We start from the raw sequence: 22,030 nt of genomic DNA, 5'->3' as shown, positions 1-22,030 counted from the left end.
CTTGGGTTTGATACTGCTGCAGAATGCTTACACTGGCATTAATAGCTAATGTAACAGTCTGAGGAGATGTCACGGTGCTGGTTTGTTAACTATCTTCTGCCATTTTTGCTGTTCAGACAAGTTTTCGCAGTAAACTAAGTTGTTTCTTCCATTTATCATTTGCCAGTGAAATCCTAATAACCTATAAAGTGCACAGTAAGAACTTCAATTATGTTACTCATTATGTTTTTGTTTCACAGGAGGAATGTAAAGCAGAAAAGGGAAAACAGGCAACATGTTTGTTCATGTAATTGTGGTCTGCTAGTATTTTGGTCAGATTGGAGGCTAGACTGTCTTGATTTGACCAAACCTATTTTTAATTTGAGTGTTGAAAGCTCCACTATAAGTGGCCGAGACAAACTCCACTCAAACCTACCTCTGACTAAATTATTTAATTATAATTGGTGATAAGTCAAAACATAGTCAAATGTCTTACACCTTTTGTGCGGAACTTGCATACTTTTTACTGAAGTACATCTGAACTTTCAGTGAGACTGAAAAACAAAAACAACCATCTAGGACATAGATAACTGATAGAGAACCTGAGGCTCAATGAGAAGCTGCAGGTTCCCGCATCTTGCAGACATCCCTAAATTTTAACCTCAAATGGAAAAAAGTAGAAGTTTCAAATTTCCGCAAAATGTGTTTTGAGAGACACTCAAAGAAAGGTAACTGTTAACTGTTTCTGCAAAGTCATAAAACATCAGCATGTAGCTGGTAGATGTCCTTTTGGAGGACCATATATGGATGTAAAAATGTAAGAAGTGGAAGATGTATTGATAAAAATACTTCCTTTTTGGGTCGTCACTTGAGGTCCTTTTGCCAGTTTGCCTGTTTGTATCTTTAACTTTTTTACTCAAGTTTTTGTATTTAGTATTTTAAATTACTAATTTTTGTAAAAACCAAATAAAACTGGTTTGTCTTTTAATACACTCCAACCAAAGTTCCTGACTTGTGCTCATCTCTGAGGTCTTGTGGTATCTCCTTCCATGTAAGAGGGCCCTCCCTTGGCTATGGCTGACATGAGATTTAAATTTATTTAGATTACAAATTTATAATGAAATTTACTAAGGATAAACTTGCAATCTTATTGAATAACAGAATTGTATAGGTTTAGATTTAATGATTGAGATCATTTTGCTGCACATGTGATAGAGGTATAATTTCAGTACAGAATTAGGTTGAAAGGTTTAATATAAGTGTTTAATTGGCTAAACTGTTAGCACCAGAGCATCAAAGCTATAAAACTGGGTGAGTGCCCTCGACCGTCAGAGTTGGCCTCCTCCAGTGATGACCTGTTAGAAGGCCATCTTGGAGTACTTCCAACACCTATTTGCACCAATACACTTCGTTGTGACCCAGGCTGTTAGGAATTCCTGACTAAATAGGCCCATTGGTAGTGGTTCAACGACAGCTGGTGATTATTGAAGCCAGGCTGGACTCTGGTTCCCTAAGCAAGGCTAGGATGGTCTTGCGTGTAGATTTTGGGAACCCATTCGATACCTAAGTCAGAGGTAGAGGACAGCCATCTGCCGGTGCCTTATCCACATTGGCAGGGGGTATCGGTTATGTGAAGGCAGAAACCATCACATGGCTCCCAAAAAGGGACCTCTGAAGAGTTAAAAGAGGACCAGGGGGCCTCCAGATTGTAAAAGCTGATTACTGTACCTTGTTAGACATGTCACTCGAACGTTTACTTACAAACGTAGCAGCGCTAATATAGGGGACGCCCTTAAACCGTTAACCACGGGAGTGAAGCACCCCGCAGTGACTTAGAAGTCATGGAATGACTGGGAGCTAGTGTTTACCGAGCAATCTAAGCATGAGAGATACCAGGTGAAAAGCACCTCTCAGTGCTACTATTGATGTATCTGTCAGAGTATCCTATAGCACCCTAGAAGCCAGTCACAAAGTGTGCTGTGATATACCAAGTGGTCAAGGAAGGAAAGAATGAGAAAATTGATTTTTATTTTTGATCTATATACTTGTATAGTTGCAGTTTGATTATGTTTGATTAAGATTTTTACATTTTTACATTTTGTTGAATCAATGATGTAAACTGTTGATGATTTTTTTATGTTTATTGTTTTACTTTTTATTATATGTATGATATTTTTCAGAAAGGGGGATGCCAGTTGCACAAACCCAGCTGGGGCCTCTACTTAGCAAATTGACTAGTTCATAGTAAGATGGATGCTATCTCGACCAGGGTGCTGTGCTGATGTGTAACCACAGTCATGCAGGTGGTAGCTGTGAAGAGGCCGCCAGTCCGAAGGAAAGGGCAGTAGACAAGAAGCATAGTAGTCCTCCATGGGGTTTCCCAAAACTTCTGTTGCAGATATGTGTAGTCTGTCACTCTGACCAGCGCCGCCACTAACCACAAACGACCTACCTCAGATCTTCGAGTAAGGTTTTGAAAGCTCCACTATAAGTGGCTGAGACAAACTCCACTCAAACCTACCTTTGACTAAATTATTTAGTCATAATTGGTGATAAGTCAAAACATAGTCAAATGTCTCACACCTTTTGTGCGGAACTTGCACAATGTTTACTGAAGTATATCTGGACTTTCAAGCGTGACTGAAAAACACAAACAATTATCTAGGACATAGATAACTGGTAGAGAACCTGAGGCCAAAGGAGAAGCTGTAGGTTCCTGCACCTAGCAGACATCCCTAAATTTTAACCTCAAATGGAAAAAAGTAGAAGTTTCAAATTTCCACAAAATGTGTTTTGAGAGACACTCAAAGAAAGGTAACTGTTTCTGCAAAGTCATAAAACATTAGCATGTAGCTGGTTGATGTCCTTGTGGAGGGCCATATATGGATGTAAAAATGTGAGAAGAGGAAGATGTATTGATATAAAAAGAAAAGCCAAGACAGACTTGGGCTTTTTTGAGGGCTTTTTAGGGCTTTTTCTTTTTAGGGCTTTTTGAGGTCTTTCTTTTTTGAGGTCTCTTTCTGGGCTTCCTTTTTGGGTCGTCACTTGAGGTCCTTTTGCCACTTTCAAACCTCCGACACCTATTTGCACCAATACACTTTGTTGTGACCGGGCTGTTAGGAATTCCTGACTAAATAGGCCTGTTGGGAGTGGTTCAATGACAGCTGGTGATTATAGAAGCCAGGCTGAACTCTGGTTCCCTAAGAAAGGCTAGGATGGTTGATTTTGATAGATTTTGGGAACTTGTTCGATACCTGGGTCAGAGGTAGAGGACAGCCACCTGTTGGTGCCTTATTCACATCGGCAGGGGTATCAGTTATCTGAAGGCAGAAACCATTATATGAGTCTGTAATGACAGTTAAAAATGCCTTTTGTTGCGTTCGGTTTTTCAGGACTCAAACTTGGCCAGCACGTGCACGTTAAACCTCGCGCATGCCGACTTCTTTCCGGTGCAGGAGCCTAAATCCTTGCACAACAGTAACGCTGCATTAGAAACAGGAACACAGTTGGCACAAATAGAGAACATATCCTGTCTTTTCCTGCAGCTCTCTTAGTCTAGCTGTGACTCACTGTACAGAGAAAAAAAAAGAAAAAAAAGTTATCCAGTAGGCTGTCTCATTACATTGTGACAACTTAATTTATGATTATTTTCACTCATGTTTTTGTTAAGGCACATACCAAAAATCACATTTTTCAACTCTAACTAGACCAAGGCTTTATTCCACACTCCATTTATTTCTTCTTTTTGCTCCCATGCTACTGCCAAAGCCCCTTGGTTTTTCACTGTTTTGTGTGTAGCAGTAAGAGCCAAAGTCACTTGTTTGGCAATTGACTGCATTCTGCTGCATTGATTTCCATATGAAATAGGCAGCAGCACTTCGCTCTGACAGCATCGACGGGTCCAGCGTTTCATGCTGCCAAGCAGCCGTTTTCACCACACATTCAGTGAGTGCAGAGGGCTGTGCCAAAACAAGACAGTACTGATGAAATCTTGAAGACATCTTTCAGGCGCCCCACGTGACAAGAGGGAGATGTTTCAGTGGAAATGGACAGGTGTTTTTTAATGGGTGGCTGTGAGGGCCAGTTTTGTTTAAGCTTATCACAGGAAGCATGCCTTACTGTACTCTGCTTTCTGCTGTCCATCTCCAAAGTGGCTTTTTTAGGGTGACACTTCCAGTTATGAGTTTGCATCCCTGCTGGCACCTCTTTTGTGCCATTGTAATTTCCCAATGGGGTTTTAGGCTTTTGGTGGGGCTTCATTCTAATGAAAATTCCTCTACTGCTCTTCTTTGTTGGACAATAGTAGGCCTTCCTTATCTTCCTCCACGGATAGTGAAGTGCCCTCTCCTGCTGTGGGTTTAAGTTGCTAGTTAGAAAAGACAAGGGTAGAAAAAAAGGGAAAGGAAAACATGAAATTACACAAAAACACTAATTAATAAAATCATCAGACATTTACATTCTTAATAGCAGATTTGCACCATTCTTCCTGACCTTTACCATCTCCTAATATTGACTGACATGGTCAAACTTTGTCAGGATGAAGACATAGAAATTTGAGGATTAAGGAAAAGTTACAAAGAAGACGTTCTTTTTAGATTGTAAGAAGAACCCCCACACAAGATAGTGCTGTTGAAAGGTTCAGCTTCAGTGTATCTGTCACCTTTCCCAGAAGTAATACTGTTAGGAAACACTAGCTGCATTTGAAAGCCTCCAGCAGATTGGTTTCTCCTTGGCATATGTGGTGTTAAATTGTCAACCTAGATCTGAATGTATAGCAACACCTTGAACTTTCCCAAAGCAGATTTTATTCATTTCATTTGTTTATTCTTACCTTAATAATTTTGTTTTGTTAGAATAATATGATAACCTTCTATACAAGTAATGTTTTCAAAATACTTTATTGTTACTGTTGCAGTGATATGATATTTTTTAAACTTTGTAGTCCTGTACATACAATAGTGTTGTGTGGACATTCAGTATGTTCATATATTTGAGTGATCACCCTTAAATTGTGGGGGGACATATTATTTTTTGTGAAACTGAGTGCATCTCTGAGCTTTTCACATACTGTATGCAACACTTGTCCGTCCTGCCATGCTATAGATGATGCCGAAACCTCTGGGACTACTTCCCTGCAACAAAGGCTCCCTTTGAGCAGATTGTGAGCAATTTCATCATTAGTAAACTGAGCAGGAAAAAAGGTTTACTTCCTGCGTAGCTGCCGAAGGAGTTAAATATTCAGCCTGTTTTGCTGGGTTGGTTTGCAAAGCAGTTAGGTGGTTTGCTGGCTAATTAATCTGAGACAAGAGTTCTTGATATGAGTGTATGCAAGGCTTTTAGTGCAGTAGCACTGGCACTGACCCCACAACTGTTGTGGAAGTGATCCATCTTTAAAAGAGTATATTACATAAAGGAGATGATAAACCCCTGACACTAAATACAATCAATGTCTCACTCATGCAGCATTTATCAAGCCAATAGGCTGCTGGTTTATAGGCAACTGACTTGTCTCTTTTAGTAGTTTTGCTTCAAGCCATTACTTTTACTTGTCATTACTTGTCACAGTTGCTCACTTAAACACACTTGTAAGAATAACAATTTTTTCACAGCATATCCGTGTAATTTTCTTATTAGTAGTGGCTTTAAGGCATTATAGAGGAATTATAGAGCTATAGCCAATGGGTACTGAAGCATTTTATTTTAGATAAGTACTCCCAATATTTTAGTAGGCTATTAATTTTGCAAGTGTAGGGAGATATTTGATCAAGAAAGAAGAATGTTTCTAAAATAGCAGCTCTGTCAGGGCAGAGATAGACCACCATCCCCAAACATTCACTTCTAATCACCACCTCACAGCTCTTCTCACGAAGAATTTAGGCCGAAATGGTTGTGGTACCACCCAGTACCACTATTTATTCCAATTACATTTCAGACCGGACAGGAACAGCATGCACCATAAATCAGGCTGTCAGAGAGACAATCAGAATTGCACATTCCTATTTGGACGGGTCTGATGGAGTGTTCTGCCACTGAACTATGCTGCCTGAATCAATCTCCTGGAAAACGTCAGGGAAGGTAGAGTGGTGGTACCTTATCTCTACAGATGCCACTCAGTGAGAACATCAAAAGGAGGCTTGCGATGAGTGCGGTGAAGGTTGTGTAACTGCCTGGGGGATGGCTGGCACGCTTGTCTCCAAAGCTTGTCAACGCTGTGAACAACATGCTTCATCAGTGGAAGGCATCCCAACCCCATATACCATGTTTTCTAACATATAGAGTATATAACAGACCCCATAAGGCCCCAAGATGGACAGGATGAGAAAAGTTTTAGACAATAATAACAACAATAACATTACAATAACAAGTTCTAATATCATGTAAGGAAAAGCTTCAACTTCAGCATTGAATCATGCCAAATTCTGCTTGTGTGTAGGATGTGAATTGGGGCAGTTCCGCTGTGGGACAGGCCGATGTATCCCAGGGGACTGGCACTGTGACGGGACATCAGACTGTGTAGATGACTCTGATGAACACAACTGCCGTGAGTTACTCATCATATCAAATTGAAGGACAATATACGCAACCTGAGAGAGTTGGCATATTTATAATGTTTGTTTTGATGTGAGTGTCATTCCTGCCTGACCGCTGCATTGCAGCAGCAGTGGAAGAAGTGTTCAGACTCTATACTTATACTGCATTCAAAATTTTACTGAAGTAAAAGTAGTCATTATGTAGAGTTGCCCCTTTCATAGTGTTTTATGATATTATTATTATTACTGATTGAAGAGGCACTTTTTATGAAGTTGCAGGTTATGGTGGAGCTAATTTCAACAGCTTTATATAGGCCCACTATTGGGTTTAGTACTTAATCTGTCATATATGGAGGTGATCATAAATTAATTTACATATATGATCAACTCATATTTTATATGTTGCTTACCTTTGCTTTGTTTGTAAAATCTTGATGTGACTAACTTGTAACTAAAGTTTTCAGATAATAATAAGAAGGAAATGCTCTGTGTGTATTTCCACAGCTCAGGTAACATGTGATGCCAGTCATTTCCAGTGTTTGAGTGATGGCGAGTGTATCCCGGATGTGTGGGTGTGCGATGATGAGGAAGACTGTGAGGATGGCTCAGATGAGAGGCAACACTGTCGTAAGTACATCTTACGATATTGGCTACTCTTCATGGAAAATATACTAAATCATTGTTCTAATTGTCCTTCACGAGTTGATATTTAACCACCTGAACCTTTATGTATTTAGTTCCCTTAAAAATTACCTGAAGAAGCTTCAAAGTCACACTATTCATCTCATATTTATTCACTATCTGTTTGGTCCAGTGCTTTATTGAAACTTTATCTTACTTATTTTAAATAAAATATTGCAATCCAAGATGCTATATTTCAATATCATTTTTACACATGTCCTTGTAGTTTTGCATATTTAGAATTGTATGAAATCTTGGTATAGCTATGATCATTTCAAATGAAGGTATGTGGGTTTTGAACAATAAGTCGAAGGATTTATGAGGCTGTGGGTGTTCTAATTCTATAAATTCCTACATCTACAAATACCTTGTATTTTATCTACTTGTTACAAATATCTTACTTAAAACTTTGTTTGTGCTGCTAAAACTCTGTCCAATTCGTCCCCAGCTGGAAGGACGTGCACCAGTGGCCAGTTCAGCTGCAGTAACGGGGTGTGCATCCCAGGAGAATACCGATGTGACCGTCTGGCAGACTGCTCAGATGGGGCTGATGAGAGAAATTGCCGTAAGTCTTCTCCAGGGTGGTTTCCATTTTTTTTTATCTCAGGCTCCTGTGGCATTTTAATCAATTTGTTAAGATTAAGAGGCTCGCTGACTGACAGAATGGGCCACAATATGCTTCTTGTTGTCAGAGGTTGATTGCAGATTCCTTGGTGGATTAGTCAAGCTGAAGTTCAGCTGCTATGCCATTATTGTGCCGACATGGTAGACTCACAGCACTGCACACCGTGGTAATCTCACAATTGCATAAAGAATGCTGTGGCCACTGCTGTTGTTATGGTGGTGGCGTTAAATTTTAGTCTCTTATCCTTCCCATTTGCTAAGCTTTTCACATTTTCAAAGCTGAAAAGAACACAGTTGTCAGGCTGACTAGAATGCATAATGTTGCCCTGATGATGATTTAATCTTTCAGATTACCCCGAGTGTACACAGCTGAGATGTGCTAATGGGGCCTGTTACAACCGGACCCAGCGATGTGACCAGATACTCGACTGCCGTGATGGCTCTGATGAGGCAAATTGCAGTAAGTAGCCAGCCGATTTTAGGACTGGGCCTTCCCAAACAACAACCTTCACTTGAGCTGAAAAAATGCAACCAAAAAAAGCAATACTATACCATAGCATTACATCATCACCAAATGGTTCTTTTTGTCTACTTCTGGTCTGTTTTCTTTAGCACAGCACTGCAATACAGGCCTGTTTCAATGTCATAATGGAATGTGTGTTCCTCAACGCTACGTCTGTGACCATGACGATGACTGTGGGGACCGGAGTGATGAGCGAAACTGCAGTATGTAGCCTCTCTCTCTCTTTTCTCCTTCAATCAAACCTCACTGTCTCTTATGACTCTTATCTTCACCAAGATAGATATACTCATAACTTAGTCTCTGATGTTTTCTGTGTATTAATAGTTTCCTTATCACCTGCAGCATATCCGACATGTAGAGGAAACTACTTCACCTGCCCCAGTGGCCGCTGTATTCACCAAGTCTGGGTTTGTGATGGAGAGGACGACTGTGAGGACAACGCAGACGAAAAAGGCTGTGGTATGGATACAGTAATTGGAAACAAGCTGTCACATTTGTAGTTATTTTTTACTATTAGGACCAGAAGCTTTAGACATTTGGCTGGTTAAGCAACACCAGAATTGGTAACAACCCGAGCTCTGTGTGTGAACCTGATTCATCTCCAGTCTCCATGGTTGGTTCACGCCAGCAAGACGCTATGCCTGTGCTCCTTTAAGTGTGTTATTCAAATGCCTCTTTGTGGCACAAGATTGCGCAGCCCCCCAAAGGGCTTTAGAATTCCTCCACACGGCTGTGAAGAGTGTGTGTTTTTAGAGGATGGGCTGCAGAAGCCCTCTGTGACCCCCCCAAAGCTCCACTCCCCTGCATTGATTTAAAGTGACAGTAATTTCCCTGACAATGAAGTCTTAGTCACAAATTTCTTAAGATCAGCACCACATTCCTGTGGAGATAAGGCTGCCTGTCTTTAATATATACCTCACACTCTGAATATCTTTGCATGCCCACTAGTGTGACACATGTAAAACTCTCTGCTGTCTTGTTTTCTGATTTTGTTTTCTGATTTTCTATGCTTAAGCCTGCACAGACACGATAGGTTTGTTTTGTCCATAGATAATGTGCCACGGGAGTGTTACCCAGGAGAATGGCCATGTCCGTCCTCTGGCCTGTGTATTCCCATGGATCAGCTGTGTGATGGGACGGCTCACTGTCCAGATGGAGAAGATGAAACCAACATCACTGCTGGGCACAATTGCAGTTAGTACCAATGCAACTAGTGTGTAGTACTCAGGACATCTAATAATATATACTGTCTAGCTACAGAAACTTTGTTATTAGTATATACAGTATATATATTAGTATATATTAGTATATTTATTCATTATGGTTTCTGTGTTGGTCAGGTATTTGGAGATGTACCTCTCTGAGCTGTGAGCATCGTTGTCATCCTTCCCCTAATGGAGGAACCTGTTCCTGTCCTTCTGGATATATTGTCAGCACTAACGATAGTCGCTCATGTATAGGTATATACCCTTCATTAACTTAATTGCAACTGTGTACAATCCCAAGGTTCTTATTGAGTAAAATTTTATCGAGTATCTCTTAACCCAGAGATTGAGATTCTTTCTTTTTATAGACAACAACAAAGATTTGTTGGGATAGACATAATAAACGTTTTCTACATTTGCTCAGTAAATGAGTAGTTAAAACACTAGTTAGCAGGTGAATCTTTTCAAACCTTTTTGTGAGTTTAGGTTTTGTTCTTAAGAACAAGACCTCAATAGAGATACTCAATTACAGGACAGCGAAAGTACACAGTAAAAGCTTTATCCAAATAAGACTCGGTGCATGCAAACATTGACGCTAGCAGCAGTACACCCAGATTCTCATTGTGACTGGAGGCTAATTAACTCAAATTAGGTTTGCGACAAAACTGTCTGGACGAATAAGCTGAATTGAAAAGAAATGAAGAGAAATGATGGGAAAGTATTGTTGATTCACACCTCATTCACACCTCATTACACCTTTATGTTGTTATCTTTATCTGTTATCTGTGTTTAATTCTCATCTGCTGTGATTTTTATTTAAGACTTTGATGACTGCTCAATGTGGGGCGTGTGTGACCAGTTGTGTGAGGACCGGATGGGCTCCCATCGCTGCAGCTGTCGAGAGGGCTACATCCTGGAGCAGCACAGATACTGTAGAGCTGATGTCTCGAGTAAGTGTGATTTCCTCTCTATTTGAACAGATTGTCTTACATACAGTATGCTCAGATTTTGAATGTGTGAATGATCCATCCAAATGAGGCCCATTAGCATAGCCCCTTTCCTGTTTGCCAACCCCTGTGGCTGCTTTACTGAGCGTCTGCAGTTCTTTCTGGTGCATTGTTGCGTACTGAATGTTGTTTTAGTTAGTCTCTTGCCTTTGTGGAACATAGAAAGAGTGTTGACTGAGAGGCTGACCTCTTTGCCTTTTGCTCGAGAAGAGTGTGTAATGACAGTGGCTAAAAAGCACTTTACCTTGCTGAGACTGAGTCAGGGATCTGAGAATAATTCTGTAAATTTCCACTCATCATTCAGCTGAGCATGTACATTATAAAATTGATACTTGTTTTGATACTGATCAGGATCTAGTTCTAATCTGAAATTTTCAAAGATAATGATTTCTTAATGCTGTGAATTGTTATGTTTTCCCTGCAGCTGGAGTCCCTTCCTTGGTGTTTTCTAATGGCAGAGACCTGCTAATAGGCGACATCCATGGCAACAGTCTGCGCACTTTGGTTCATTCACAGAACAGAGGGGTTGCTGTGGGAGTGGACTTCCATTATAATCTCCATACAATTTTCTGGACTGATACTATTCAGAATAAGGTATTTTTTATCCACTCTTCATATCCAGTGTTATTTTTAACTACCCTAGCAGTGTGGTTCTAGGGATGGCAGTGTTTGCCTGTTTATTGGTTGGTCGTTCCACCATTTTGGTCCAGAGTGAAATATCTCAACATCTATTGGATGCTTTACCTTAAAATTTTGTATACAGTCATGGTCCCCAGAGGATGAGGCCTACTGATATTTGTGTTTTTTATTGAACTCTTTCAGTAACTATTTGATGGATTGCTTTGAAATTTGGTACAGACATTAATATCCCCCTCAGGCACTTTAAAGGCCTGGGTTTTATCATTATTTCTTTTTGTGCATAAAAGATATATGTCTTTCAGGCTGATTGTCAGTGGCCTTGGTGGTTTTATTGTAAATCTGTAGTTCACAGGAGAGAATCTGTGTTCAAAGTAAAAAAAATGCTATTAAACAATAGTATTTGAATTTACTTTCTTGGTGTTGATTCTGCAGTAATTCCTCGATTTTACATGTTCATATCCATTATTACAAGCTTCAATATTAAGAAGAAAAAGGTTATTAATTGCAATTAATCCCAGCAAATTGTGCAATTGATTAGTTTTTTTTAAATTGATTGACAGCCCTACTAATTACCAAATGTTGGTATGCTAACAGGCTAAACTAAGATAATGAACATGGTAAACATTACACCTGCTAAACATCAACATGTTAGCATTGTCCTCGTGAGCATGTTAGCATGCTGACGTTAGCATTTAGCTCATAGCACTATTGTGCCTAAGTACAGCCTCACAGAGCTGCTAGTGTGGCTGGAGAATTTAGTCTTGCTACCTACGATGTTTTTCTTAGAGCATTATCCACCTGTGCCTGAGTAACAGTTTACAGGGAGTAGACCAGTTTCTTGTTTGAGGAAATACTTGAGTTGGACTGGAGCTGGCCAAGACAGAATTCTTTCAGTTATCCTTTAAAATATCAGCAATGTTGATACTATAATAATGGGATGGCTGCTGGCTCCTGTGCGGCTGGGTCATAATGAAGGGGAAGTAGAAGTGAAATGGAATCCAAATGGCCTAATCTTGAAACCTGTCAGATAGGCTGGTATGATGTTCACATACCAAGGTACAATTTTTGTAACTTGATCTTGTTCAAGGTAATCATGCTGTATTTGTTTTCAGTGGCACCATCCATCTATATGCATTCTTTGCCCAGTTAAAAAGTCTTTGTTCAGCCTTTGCCTTGGCTTCTCAATGGTTTGAACTGCAGCCACTGGGCTGAAAGGCTAGGACATAGCTCTGACAGGGCATCTGTGTATATCAACCACCTCCATGGCAGCATGTCAGATTAAAAGTAGGGAGAGCGCAAACAGGGCATGTGAATGCAACCAGAAAGGTTAAACTACCAGGCTATTTCCACATCTTCAGTTTCTCTTTAACCAGGTCAGTTGAAAATCCTGCTTTTTAGACATTTGGATCTTGTTTCAAAAGAAGCAGAGCTGCTAAGAGCAGTACTCCCCTAACTAGATGCATGATGGCAAGGCTTCCATTCTTAGTGACTAGTGCCATTATAGTATTACTATAGAGTATTTTAACATAGAGCATAGTACAGTGAGTGTAGAGTGCCAAGTTTAGAAATCCACCTTACAAGCTTCATAACAAGACAGAAAACAGACAATCAAACAAATAAACCCTCTCTGCCTTTTCTTACTTGCTAAAATGTGTTTATTATCGTTACCTATACATTATTACTGGTGACTGCTGTTGACAGCCACACTCCTACAACATCCTACTTCTTAATATCTTTCCTTTATTTCTGGAAGCAGGGACCACCTAAGGCCTAATTTCCTCACAACAATGCCATCTTTTGTGTACAGGTGTTTTCTGTGGATATGGACGGTTCCAACATGCAGGTGGTTTTAAATGTATCAGTTGACTACCCTGAGAACTTGGCGGTGGATTGGGTGAACAATAAACTGTATGTGGTGGAGGCCAGCGTCAACCGGATTGACATGGTGGACTTTGATGGAAGTAACCGGGTCACACTCATCACTGAAAACCTCGGAAACCCTAGAGGACTGGCTGTGGACCCCACTGTCGGGTAAGCACATCTCCCAGTTTCCATCCATCCGTCCACCCATTCTGAATCTACACATACAGTATCTTTGTCGTGCTCCATTGGCATCGAATAATGGGGGGTGTGTGTGAGATTAGCAGATTGCCCTGGGTGGATTAGTGAGGAGCAATGTAAGTGATGGCCCTCATTGTAATCCAATAGTATAGGTCAAAGGGGGAGGAGAGCCAGGTGGCTACAGATAAATTGCTTATCGTAAATTAATGTACAGCTCTTTGGTGAAATGCACAGCCACCCACCTGGGGATATAATAGGATGCTATTGATGCTAGATGTAATTAAAAAGAGGAAAACCTCCTATGTTTTATCTTAATTAAATACATGTAATAGTATTTCTGTGTGTCCAGCTATACATACCAGTCTTGATGAAAGGATCCCACCTCAAAGAAAACTGACAGATGAAATATTTTCTCCTCTCTTTCACAGGTATATGTTCTTCTCAGACTGGGAGGCACTGAATGGACAACCAGGTCTGGAGCGGGCCTTCATGGATGGCACCAATCGTTACGGGATCATTGGGAGTAAACTGGGCTGGCCAGCTGGCGTCACACTAGACATCGAGGCACAGCGCATTTACTGGGTTGATAGTCGCTATGATTACATTGAAACTGCAACCTATGATGGCCTTCATAGGTAAATATGTCATGTGTCATGTCATTTTTGGATGTATTTGATAAAAACATAAAAGCTTCATACTAAGAATTCTGTGGAATAATCAAGTAGAAAACATCCATGCACTCATGTTCTAATAAATCAATGTCCTCAACATTTTTTAATAGAAAAACGGTGGTCCATGGAGGTGCTGTGATCCCACACCCATTTGGTATCAGTCTGTTTGAGCATAATGTGTATTTCACGGACTGGACTAAGATGGCTGTAATGAAAGTCAACAAGTTCACTGACAGCAGCTCTCAAGTGGTTTACAACACATCTCAGACTCCACATGGTGTAGCAGTGATACATCAGCTCAAACAGCCACACGGTAAGCCCCTCATATGCATATTTGTCTTCTTCGGTGTGGTTCTGTAAGCGTGCAGGGATGGTCACAGTTTTTTCAGACGAATATCATGCTGCAGCATAATGCTGACTTTTCCCCAACTTTTCTGCCATGTAACTGCTAGTGCTTGTAAGAGATGTGCTATAGATAGTCATAGTTAAAGATCAGTATCTGTAATTCATCTCATATACGTTTGACAGTTAGTGCAACTGTTAGTGCAACTTTTTGTTGTTTTTTTCTCCAGTGCCAAATCCTTGCAGTGCAGACAGAGGTGGATGTGATCAGATCTGCGTTCTCAGTCACAGGAGTGACAATGGAGGACTGGGTTACCGCTGCAAATGTCGCATGGGCTATGACTTACATACTGATGGCAGGCGATGTTTGGGTAAGAGAAGATAATAGACCTTAATGTGTGTCTTGTGTAAACTTATACTGAATTTAATAGCTTAGCCCAAATTCACATGTGCAGCAACAGTGTTTTTATCTCATTCTTTTGTGCTATGATGTTTTTGTGTGGCTGAATATCTTTGGCATATGATCTTCTGGTTTCCTATTTTCAGCTGTGAGGCAGTTTCTGCTGTTCTCTAGCCAGCTGGCTGTGAGGGGGATCCCCTTTAACCTCTCTACTCAGGAAGACATCATCCTACCAGTCACTGGATCACCATCCTACTTTGTTGGGGTGGATTTTAGCGCTGAAGACGATGCTATCTTCTTCTCAGACACATCCAAAGATATTATCTACAAACAGAAAGTGGATGGGACTGGTGAGCATTTTCTCTGTTGATGTAGCTGAACTGTTTAAAATGCCCTTGTTGCTCTTCATATGCACAGCATAACAATAGTAATATTGTAATAATATTAGGAATAGGTTTGCATTTCCACCACATCTGAGGAACCAAGTAGATCATTCAAATTAGAACCATGTGGAATTTAAAAATGATGGCAGCATTTAGAGACACAGTATTAACACATGAGGAAACAACAACACAGATTTGTCCTGTTCTTTGTATTAACTGCTGCATCTCCACGGTATAACATTTGTTGAGTGTTTGATTGTTAATTATTTCTGCTACATAATCACTGTGAAACAATCAGAAAAAAACATTTTATTTCTCTCATTCAGAGGCTTTTTTCTCTCTACCGCCACTCCCTCTCTTCATTCACTTGCTAAAATGAATGAGGATGAGGAAATGCAGATAGAGGAACTGAGTTCCTCAAAAGGTTTTTAGTACCTGGGGAAAGTTCCTGCAATCGAAACACAGCTATGCTGTGGAGTATGAAAAACTATCAGCAGCTAATATGTTTCAGTGTTTTCCACTGTGCTTACATCCTTGGATAATGTCTTTCCTAGCAGAGAGCTCTACCATGTGATCTGGCCAGGCTTATACAGGGAGTTAAGGGGGTGCCTGATGGGGCCGACTGGTACTACGGGGGAGGGAATGGACAGTGGAAAATGGATCCTATGATCAGCTAACATCTCAAACTAATGAACTGAGAATGAGTAGGACAGACTAATAAAGAATGTTTAACCAAGCTGTTTTAATATTTAGCTTTTAACCTATCATCCAAGAAGTTGAAGTAGTTACAAATGTGATAATCCACGAGAAGTCACACCACACAATAAAAAGACACCGCTGCTCTGATCAGAGATGTTGTTTTTGGAGCAGCTCTAGTTTTTTCTGTCCGGTCCACATGGGGAAAATGCAAGCTGACAGCCTATTTATTTAAATGTGTTCCTCTTTCATCTCTGTGTTAAACGGTGGTCTGACTTCTTTGATCTGCACAGGCAGGGAGGTACTGGCAGCCAATAGAGTGGATGGAGTGGAGGACCTGGCTTACGACTGGATTTCAAAAAACCTCTACTGGACTGACCCACGATACAGGAGCATATCTGTCATGAAGCTAGCTGATAAGTCCAGGAGGGCTATCATACAAAACCTCAACAATCCGAGGGCCATCGTGGTGCATCCTCTCATTGGGTAAATCAAGATGAGCAGATAATGCAGGGTCTACTATACTAACTAACTAACTATAAAACTGCGCTTTGTGGGTACTTAGGGATTCAGTGGGACACAGATAGACAGTATCATAATACTGCCCCAATATATATGAACTAAAGAGCTTCATGTTCACTGAATGTTCTCCATTGATTAAACATTTATCAGTAAAATATATTTTTTTAAAAATTTAAAGTGCTTAAAATTACACAAGAGCTATTTATTATTTAGCTGTTGATAATATAACTCAGGTATTTGTAGCTTGTTTTGCTAGTAATGATAATGAGGCTTTTATAGAACTAAGCATGCATGTCAGGTTACACACCTTAAGAGGTGCTCACCCATTTCCTCAAATTAAGCCCCCACCTGATAGAAAGAATCCTTATTTAGAACAAGCTGTTATTTCCAATAGCCTCAAAGTCATAAGGCCTCTGTGTCCAACAGCAGAGATTAGTTCAGCGTGAAGGGCAGTATTGTAGTGAACACTAAGAGGTGGGCTTAAACAGAAATCTCTACAATATTCCAGTATCCAAAATACTGTGTACATAAAGTTATTTTAGAGTTTTTCTAAAATATAGTTTTTGTTACCCAGGTAGACGTTTATTGTATATTTTTTAATGGGATTTTAATGGTTTATTTTTCTCTTGCAGGTATATTTTTTGGACGGACTGGTATCGGCCAGCAAAGATTATGAGGGCTTGGGGTGACGGATCACATGCCCTGTCTATTGTAAACACTACCCTTGGCTGGCCGAATGGCCTAGCTATTGACTGGAGGTGAGCCAAACGTCCTACAGCCACGCGCCTAAAGAGAATAGTCCCTTGATTTTGATCCCTCCCCCTTGCAGTAATATTGTGACTATGTTTATTTTAAACTCTTGCCTCTACTTTGATCTCCACCCAGCTCAATGCGTCTGTATTGGGTGGATGCCTTCTTTGACAAAATTGAGCACAGCAATTTTGATGGACAGAACAGACTTTCTTTGGACCGCATAACCCAGATCTCCCATCCATTTGGCCTCACCATTTTTGAAGGTAATAAGTCTTGGCATAAACAACTGCTTCTCTATAAAGTTCCAGTACAGGAAAAAAATATTTGATCTAAATTAAGATGGAGTTCATTTCACTGGCATTCACTTGAACTGTGGTTTGTCATTCATGTCGAAAGAGCAATTACTGTTACCAGGATTTGATGAAAGATGAAGTAAGTGAGGTTATGTTCTGTTGCTCCTGTCCCATGAAGGCTATGCATATTTCACTGACTGGCGCCTGGGTGGCATTGTACGTGTGCGAAAGACCGATGGTGGGGAGATGGTCATTATCAGAAGAGGAATCAGCCACATCATGCATGTCAAGTCTTTCAACTCCAACTCTCAGATTGGTTAGTAGCTTTATTCACGGCTCTTTTCACTCCACTATTTATTGGACTTCTCAGTCATATTCCTCGTAATTACACTCCACTCCCCTTCTCAGGTTCCAACTTCTGCAACAGACCAACAAATCCTAATGGAGACTGTAGCCACTTCTGCTTCCCAGCACCCGACTCACAGAGGGTGTGTGGCTGTCCGTATGGCATGAAGCTGTCGCCCAACCAGCGGACGTGTGTGGAGGACCCTTCCAGTGAGCCCCCCACGCTGCAGTGCGGAGCCAACTCCTTCTCCTGTGGCAACGGCAAATGTGTCCCAAACAGCTACAGATGCGATGGTGTTGACGACTGCCATGACAACAGTGATGAAGTCAACTGTGGAATTAACAGTAATGCTTTCTTTTTTGTAAATCTAGTTTATTATACTGGCCAGGCCTGACCAGAGCAAAAAAAATAGTTCATGCCTTTGGGTTTTTTTAATCAGTTCGGTATTTAATCAAGATCACCATCTCTTTTTCTCAGACACCACTTGTTCCCCCTCTGCATTCACCTGTGCCAATCAGCGTTGTGTGCCTGCAAGATGGCGCTGTGATGGGCACAATGACTGTTTTGATAACAGTGATGAGAACAATTGCCCTACACGGGTGCCTGGAACGTGCACTGCCAATCAATTTACCTGTGCCAACCACCGCTGCATCCCGAATACCTGGCGTTGTGACACTGATAATGACTGTGGGGACAGTTCAGATGAAGCTGACTGCCGTGAGTATCCCCACTGAGGCTATCAACTTAAACGTAGCAGGTTTTGCCTAAAGACTTTGCCTGAAGGATTTGTTCATTCTGAGCATAATATAAGCAGAAAATGGGCAAACAATTAGCCCATATTTGAGTGGAAAGTTAATACAATTATAAAAAAAAAGACTACAAATAAGTTGACATACATATCATTAATGTATGATGAGTTTGTTCAATATGCCTTGAAGTATTTTTAATGCACAGTTTTTGATAATTGTATATGCAACTAGATGGCCTTAAATTACAGATAAAGTGTTTAAAAAATCACCCAATATATAATTAGTGGACAAATCAGTCAAACTTAAGTATAAATTAAGAATAAATGTATATATATGCCAGGTTCCCTAACAGGACAGTGAAATTATTCAAAAAGCTATGATGTATGGCTGTACTGTACTGAAGCTACTGTGGACACAATGGAACACAGTTGACATTTATTAGCTTCTTATAGAAGCATTGTTTTTGTTCTTCTAAAAAACTTTGAACTAAGACTTGTAAAGTTTTATTAGCCCAGGAAAGTTTGGAATTTAGCTCACAGGCTCATTGTGGTCTAACAATTTTTGTTGACAGATCTGAGTAGCACATGCCATCCAGGCCAGTTTCAGTGTCCAGACCACCGCTGCATAGACCCCAACTATGTCTGTGATGGGGACAGGGACTGTGTGGACGGAGCAGATGAGCAAGGATGCAGTGAGTGCCTTTCTGGATTACAGTTTTCCCTGGACACATAAACAGTATAGTTACTTGTCTGGTGTATTTCATGTTTGAAAGAAAATAATTCCTCTTGTATTCATAAAAGTATCAAAATCTGTTGAGATTGCTGATCAGATTCCTTTGCATCAGGTTCATGACCATGTAGACTTACCTATTACTTAACTGTAAACTAGTTTCAGCATAGTCTCTCATTGTGAGATGCTATGGGTTAGAGATTTCCAAATTAAGAATTAATAAATTCAGTCATTCATTCATGCATTCATTCATACATTCAGTGACACAAATATTTTTGCCAGCTAAAAGTTGTAGAGGTCAATTGAAAGCTGTGTAATATTCAACAAGCATGTGCTAAGCTTCTTAGTTTATTGATCTCATTACCTGTGTTGCACAACACTTGAGCTCAGCATACATACACAATAACAGAAATATTGAACATCAGCTTTAACATACTCAACTGGATTTTTCAGTCTACAACTGCACTGTGAATGAGTTCAAGTGCTCCAATGGTCACCAGTGTATCAACTCCTACTACCGCTGTGATGGAGTCTTTGATTGCAGTGATCGCTCAGATGAGCAAAGCTGTCGTAAGTATTTAAATACTTCCATTGGTCACAGGTCATATTATTGAAGCATTACATAGTCTTCCATAATTATGTACAAGTTTTCTAATATAAAATAGTTTAATTTAAATTTAATATACATTATTTCGGGCTTTGCTAACATGATGTTTGTGGTGTTTCCTAATCTATCTCAGCTACCAGGTTCCCAGGGATGTGCCATCATGAGAGTGAGTTCCAGTGTCAGTCAGACGGGAGCTGTGTCCCTTCTACCTGGGAATGTGATGGTCATCCAGACTGTGAGGATGGCAGCGACGAACACCACGCCTGCCCGCCTCACACCTGCCCCTCCTCACTCTTCCGCTGTGACAATGGAAACTGTGTGTTACGCAGTTGGATTTGTGATGGGGACAATGACTGCAGGGACATGAGTGATGAAAGAGAATGTCCCACGCCGCCTTTCCGATGTCCAAGCTGGCAGTGGCAGTGTCCTGGCCACAGTCTGTGCATCAACCTCACCACTGTGTGTGACAACACCCCTGACTGCCCCAATGGCGCTGACGAGTCTCCACTCTGCAGTAAGTCTGTTCTCGGCTTTTGTAATCTTTGTCAACCTGGAACATGTTCCTTATCTATCAGAAAGGAAGGGCATAATTTCACAGAGAAATGTGTTGAAGGATATCTGTATGTCTTTGGATTCTTGTGTTAAAATCATGCATGTGTATGATTTGACCTGTATTAACCTGAAAATGATCTGTGATTTTCCTTTCTTGCCTTTCTCAAAACTTTCAGACGAGCGTTTGCCAGGTAGGAACGAACTCTCAATCATTGGTAGAAATTCTGCAAGTAGATTTGATTCATTTTCAACAAACATAGTATCACCATTAATCATTTTAATATCCATTCATTTGTTTCAAGACAAAAGGAAAATTTGGTTGTTAGTAAAGCATGTGTGGTAAATGTAGCAATTATGTGCCTCAAACATAGATAAAAAATAGTTCTGACTCAGAGTAGCAACTCTAAAGACTTCATCTTTAGTGTTCATCATTTAAACATTAGAGAATTCATATGAATGGCATAATTTATTAGATGTCTTATTTTTGTTGTGTAAGTTATAATTTACTTGATTTAATTTATCATTTGCATTTGTTGGTCCTGATTTGCTCTTTTCCTGCTTCCAACTCAGATCAGGAAAGCTGTTCCGACAACAACGCCGGCTGCACCCACGGTTGTATCCAAGGGCCTTTTGGGGCCCAGTGCACATGCCCTGTGGGTTATCAACTGAGTAATGACTCCAAAACCTGTGAGGATATAGATGAATGTAATCCCCCTGGACTATGTAGCCAGGAGTGCTTTAATGAGAGAGGCTCTTTCCGCTGCCACTGCCAGGATGGTTACACTCTTGAAGCAGACCAGCGTACCTGCAAGGCCTCAGGTGAGGGGGGGGTATTCCCAAAACCTTGTTATTTACACCCTTCAAATTCATAATGCTGTAAAAAAGGAAATATTATTACTCCAACAGTGATTTGGATGTCAAGACGACTTACCTATACAGCACAAATCTCAGCTTTCTTCACTCTGCTGGCTGGTGGGCAGGAATGAACTATGATAAAGGGGGAGTTTGGCCCCCACACTGCGAGACTGACACACTGTCTTTCTTCTCCCTTGTCTCTCCTTGCTCCTCTGATTTCTTTAGATAAGACAAATAACATATATGTCACTCAGTGGTCATCACTGGTGTAATTAGGACATAATCACCAACAAAGGGCTGTTTATGGGGAGCGTGCCTGACATGAGCTCCTCTTCCACAGAGATAACCCACTGAAAGGCTCTGTAGTACAATAGGTCATTATTTGGACAAAAGTGCATTCCCTAAGGATTGTCATTTGAGGAGGGTCTATTTAACAGTCCAGTTGTATAGTTTTGGAAGACATGCAAAAGCTGATAAGTGCCCCTGTTAGCATAAGAATGAGAAATAAGTAACAGAGATTTGATGCCTGTTTACAGATTCTCGTCAGGCATTCTTGTTAGTGGCCAGTCGGAATCAGATTGTGCAAGATGACATAACAACTCAGCCCAATGTGGTTCGCTCGCTGGTCCGGGATGGACGCAACATTGTGGCCATTGATTTTGACTCAGTCACTGACCGTGTGTACTGGTCCGACACAAGCCAGGACAGAATCTGGAGCGCACACAAAAATGGCAGTGATAGAACTGTGGTGAGTTTGGTTTGTCACTACAGACATATTGCAAATAAAATTTGTGTTAATTTTTGTATGTTTATTTCCTGCTTTACATGTATTGTCATTGTCACCAGTAGACATATTTAGCTAAGATTAAGTCTCTTGTGAACA

General features: G+C 40.5%; 1 protein-coding gene across 6 annotated transcripts in view; it reads left to right on the top strand.

The window, feature by feature from the left end:
* lrp2a (low density lipoprotein receptor-related protein 2a) overlaps positions 1–22,030 on the top strand; it is a 52,371-nt gene that overhangs the window by 2,406 nt on the left and 27,935 nt on the right. For 5 of the 6 annotated variants that reach the window (XM_042426803.1, XM_042426808.1, XM_042426807.1 and 2 more), the window contains 27 exons: positions 6,413–6,520; positions 7,014–7,136; positions 7,639–7,755; positions 8,164–8,274; positions 8,427–8,540; positions 8,680–8,796; positions 9,388–9,531; positions 9,678–9,797; positions 10,364–10,492; positions 10,974–11,143; positions 12,996–13,219; positions 13,678–13,884; positions 14,031–14,233; positions 14,493–14,633; positions 14,809–15,012; positions 16,035–16,227; positions 16,896–17,021; positions 17,149–17,279; positions 17,488–17,625; positions 17,718–17,999; positions 18,133–18,372; positions 18,976–19,095; positions 19,587–19,703; positions 19,874–20,254; positions 20,469–20,483; positions 20,863–21,111; positions 21,684–21,895. In XM_042426803.1, the coding sequence (XP_042282737.1) occupies positions 6,413–6,520; positions 7,014–7,136; positions 7,639–7,755; positions 8,164–8,274; positions 8,427–8,540; positions 8,680–8,796; positions 9,388–9,531; positions 9,678–9,797; positions 10,364–10,492; positions 10,974–11,143; positions 12,996–13,219; positions 13,678–13,884; positions 14,031–14,233; positions 14,493–14,633; positions 14,809–15,012; positions 16,035–16,227; positions 16,896–17,021; positions 17,149–17,279; positions 17,488–17,625; positions 17,718–17,999; positions 18,133–18,372; positions 18,976–19,095; positions 19,587–19,703; positions 19,874–20,254; positions 20,469–20,483; positions 20,863–21,111; positions 21,684–21,895 (4,436 nt within the window). Of the gene's footprint in view, positions 1–6,412; positions 6,521–7,013; positions 7,137–7,638; positions 7,756–8,163; positions 8,275–8,426; positions 8,541–8,679; positions 8,797–9,387; positions 9,532–9,677; positions 9,798–10,363; positions 10,493–10,973; positions 11,144–12,995; positions 13,220–13,677; positions 13,885–14,030; positions 14,234–14,492; positions 14,634–14,808; positions 15,013–16,034; positions 16,228–16,895; positions 17,022–17,148; positions 17,280–17,487; positions 17,626–17,717; positions 18,000–18,132; positions 18,373–18,975; positions 19,096–19,586; positions 19,704–19,873; positions 20,255–20,468; positions 20,484–20,862; positions 21,112–21,683; positions 21,896–22,030 lie in introns of those variants that run through there. The other variant, XM_042426809.1, reaches the window with a different exon arrangement.

This window comes from Thunnus maccoyii, chromosome 11, assembly GCF_910596095.1.
Source record: "Thunnus maccoyii chromosome 11, fThuMac1.1, whole genome shotgun sequence".
NCBI lineage: Eukaryota > Metazoa > Chordata > Actinopteri > Scombriformes > Scombridae > Thunnus > Thunnus maccoyii.
Note: the sequence above shows the minus strand (reverse complement) of the source record. Positions and strands in the feature narration are given on the sequence as shown.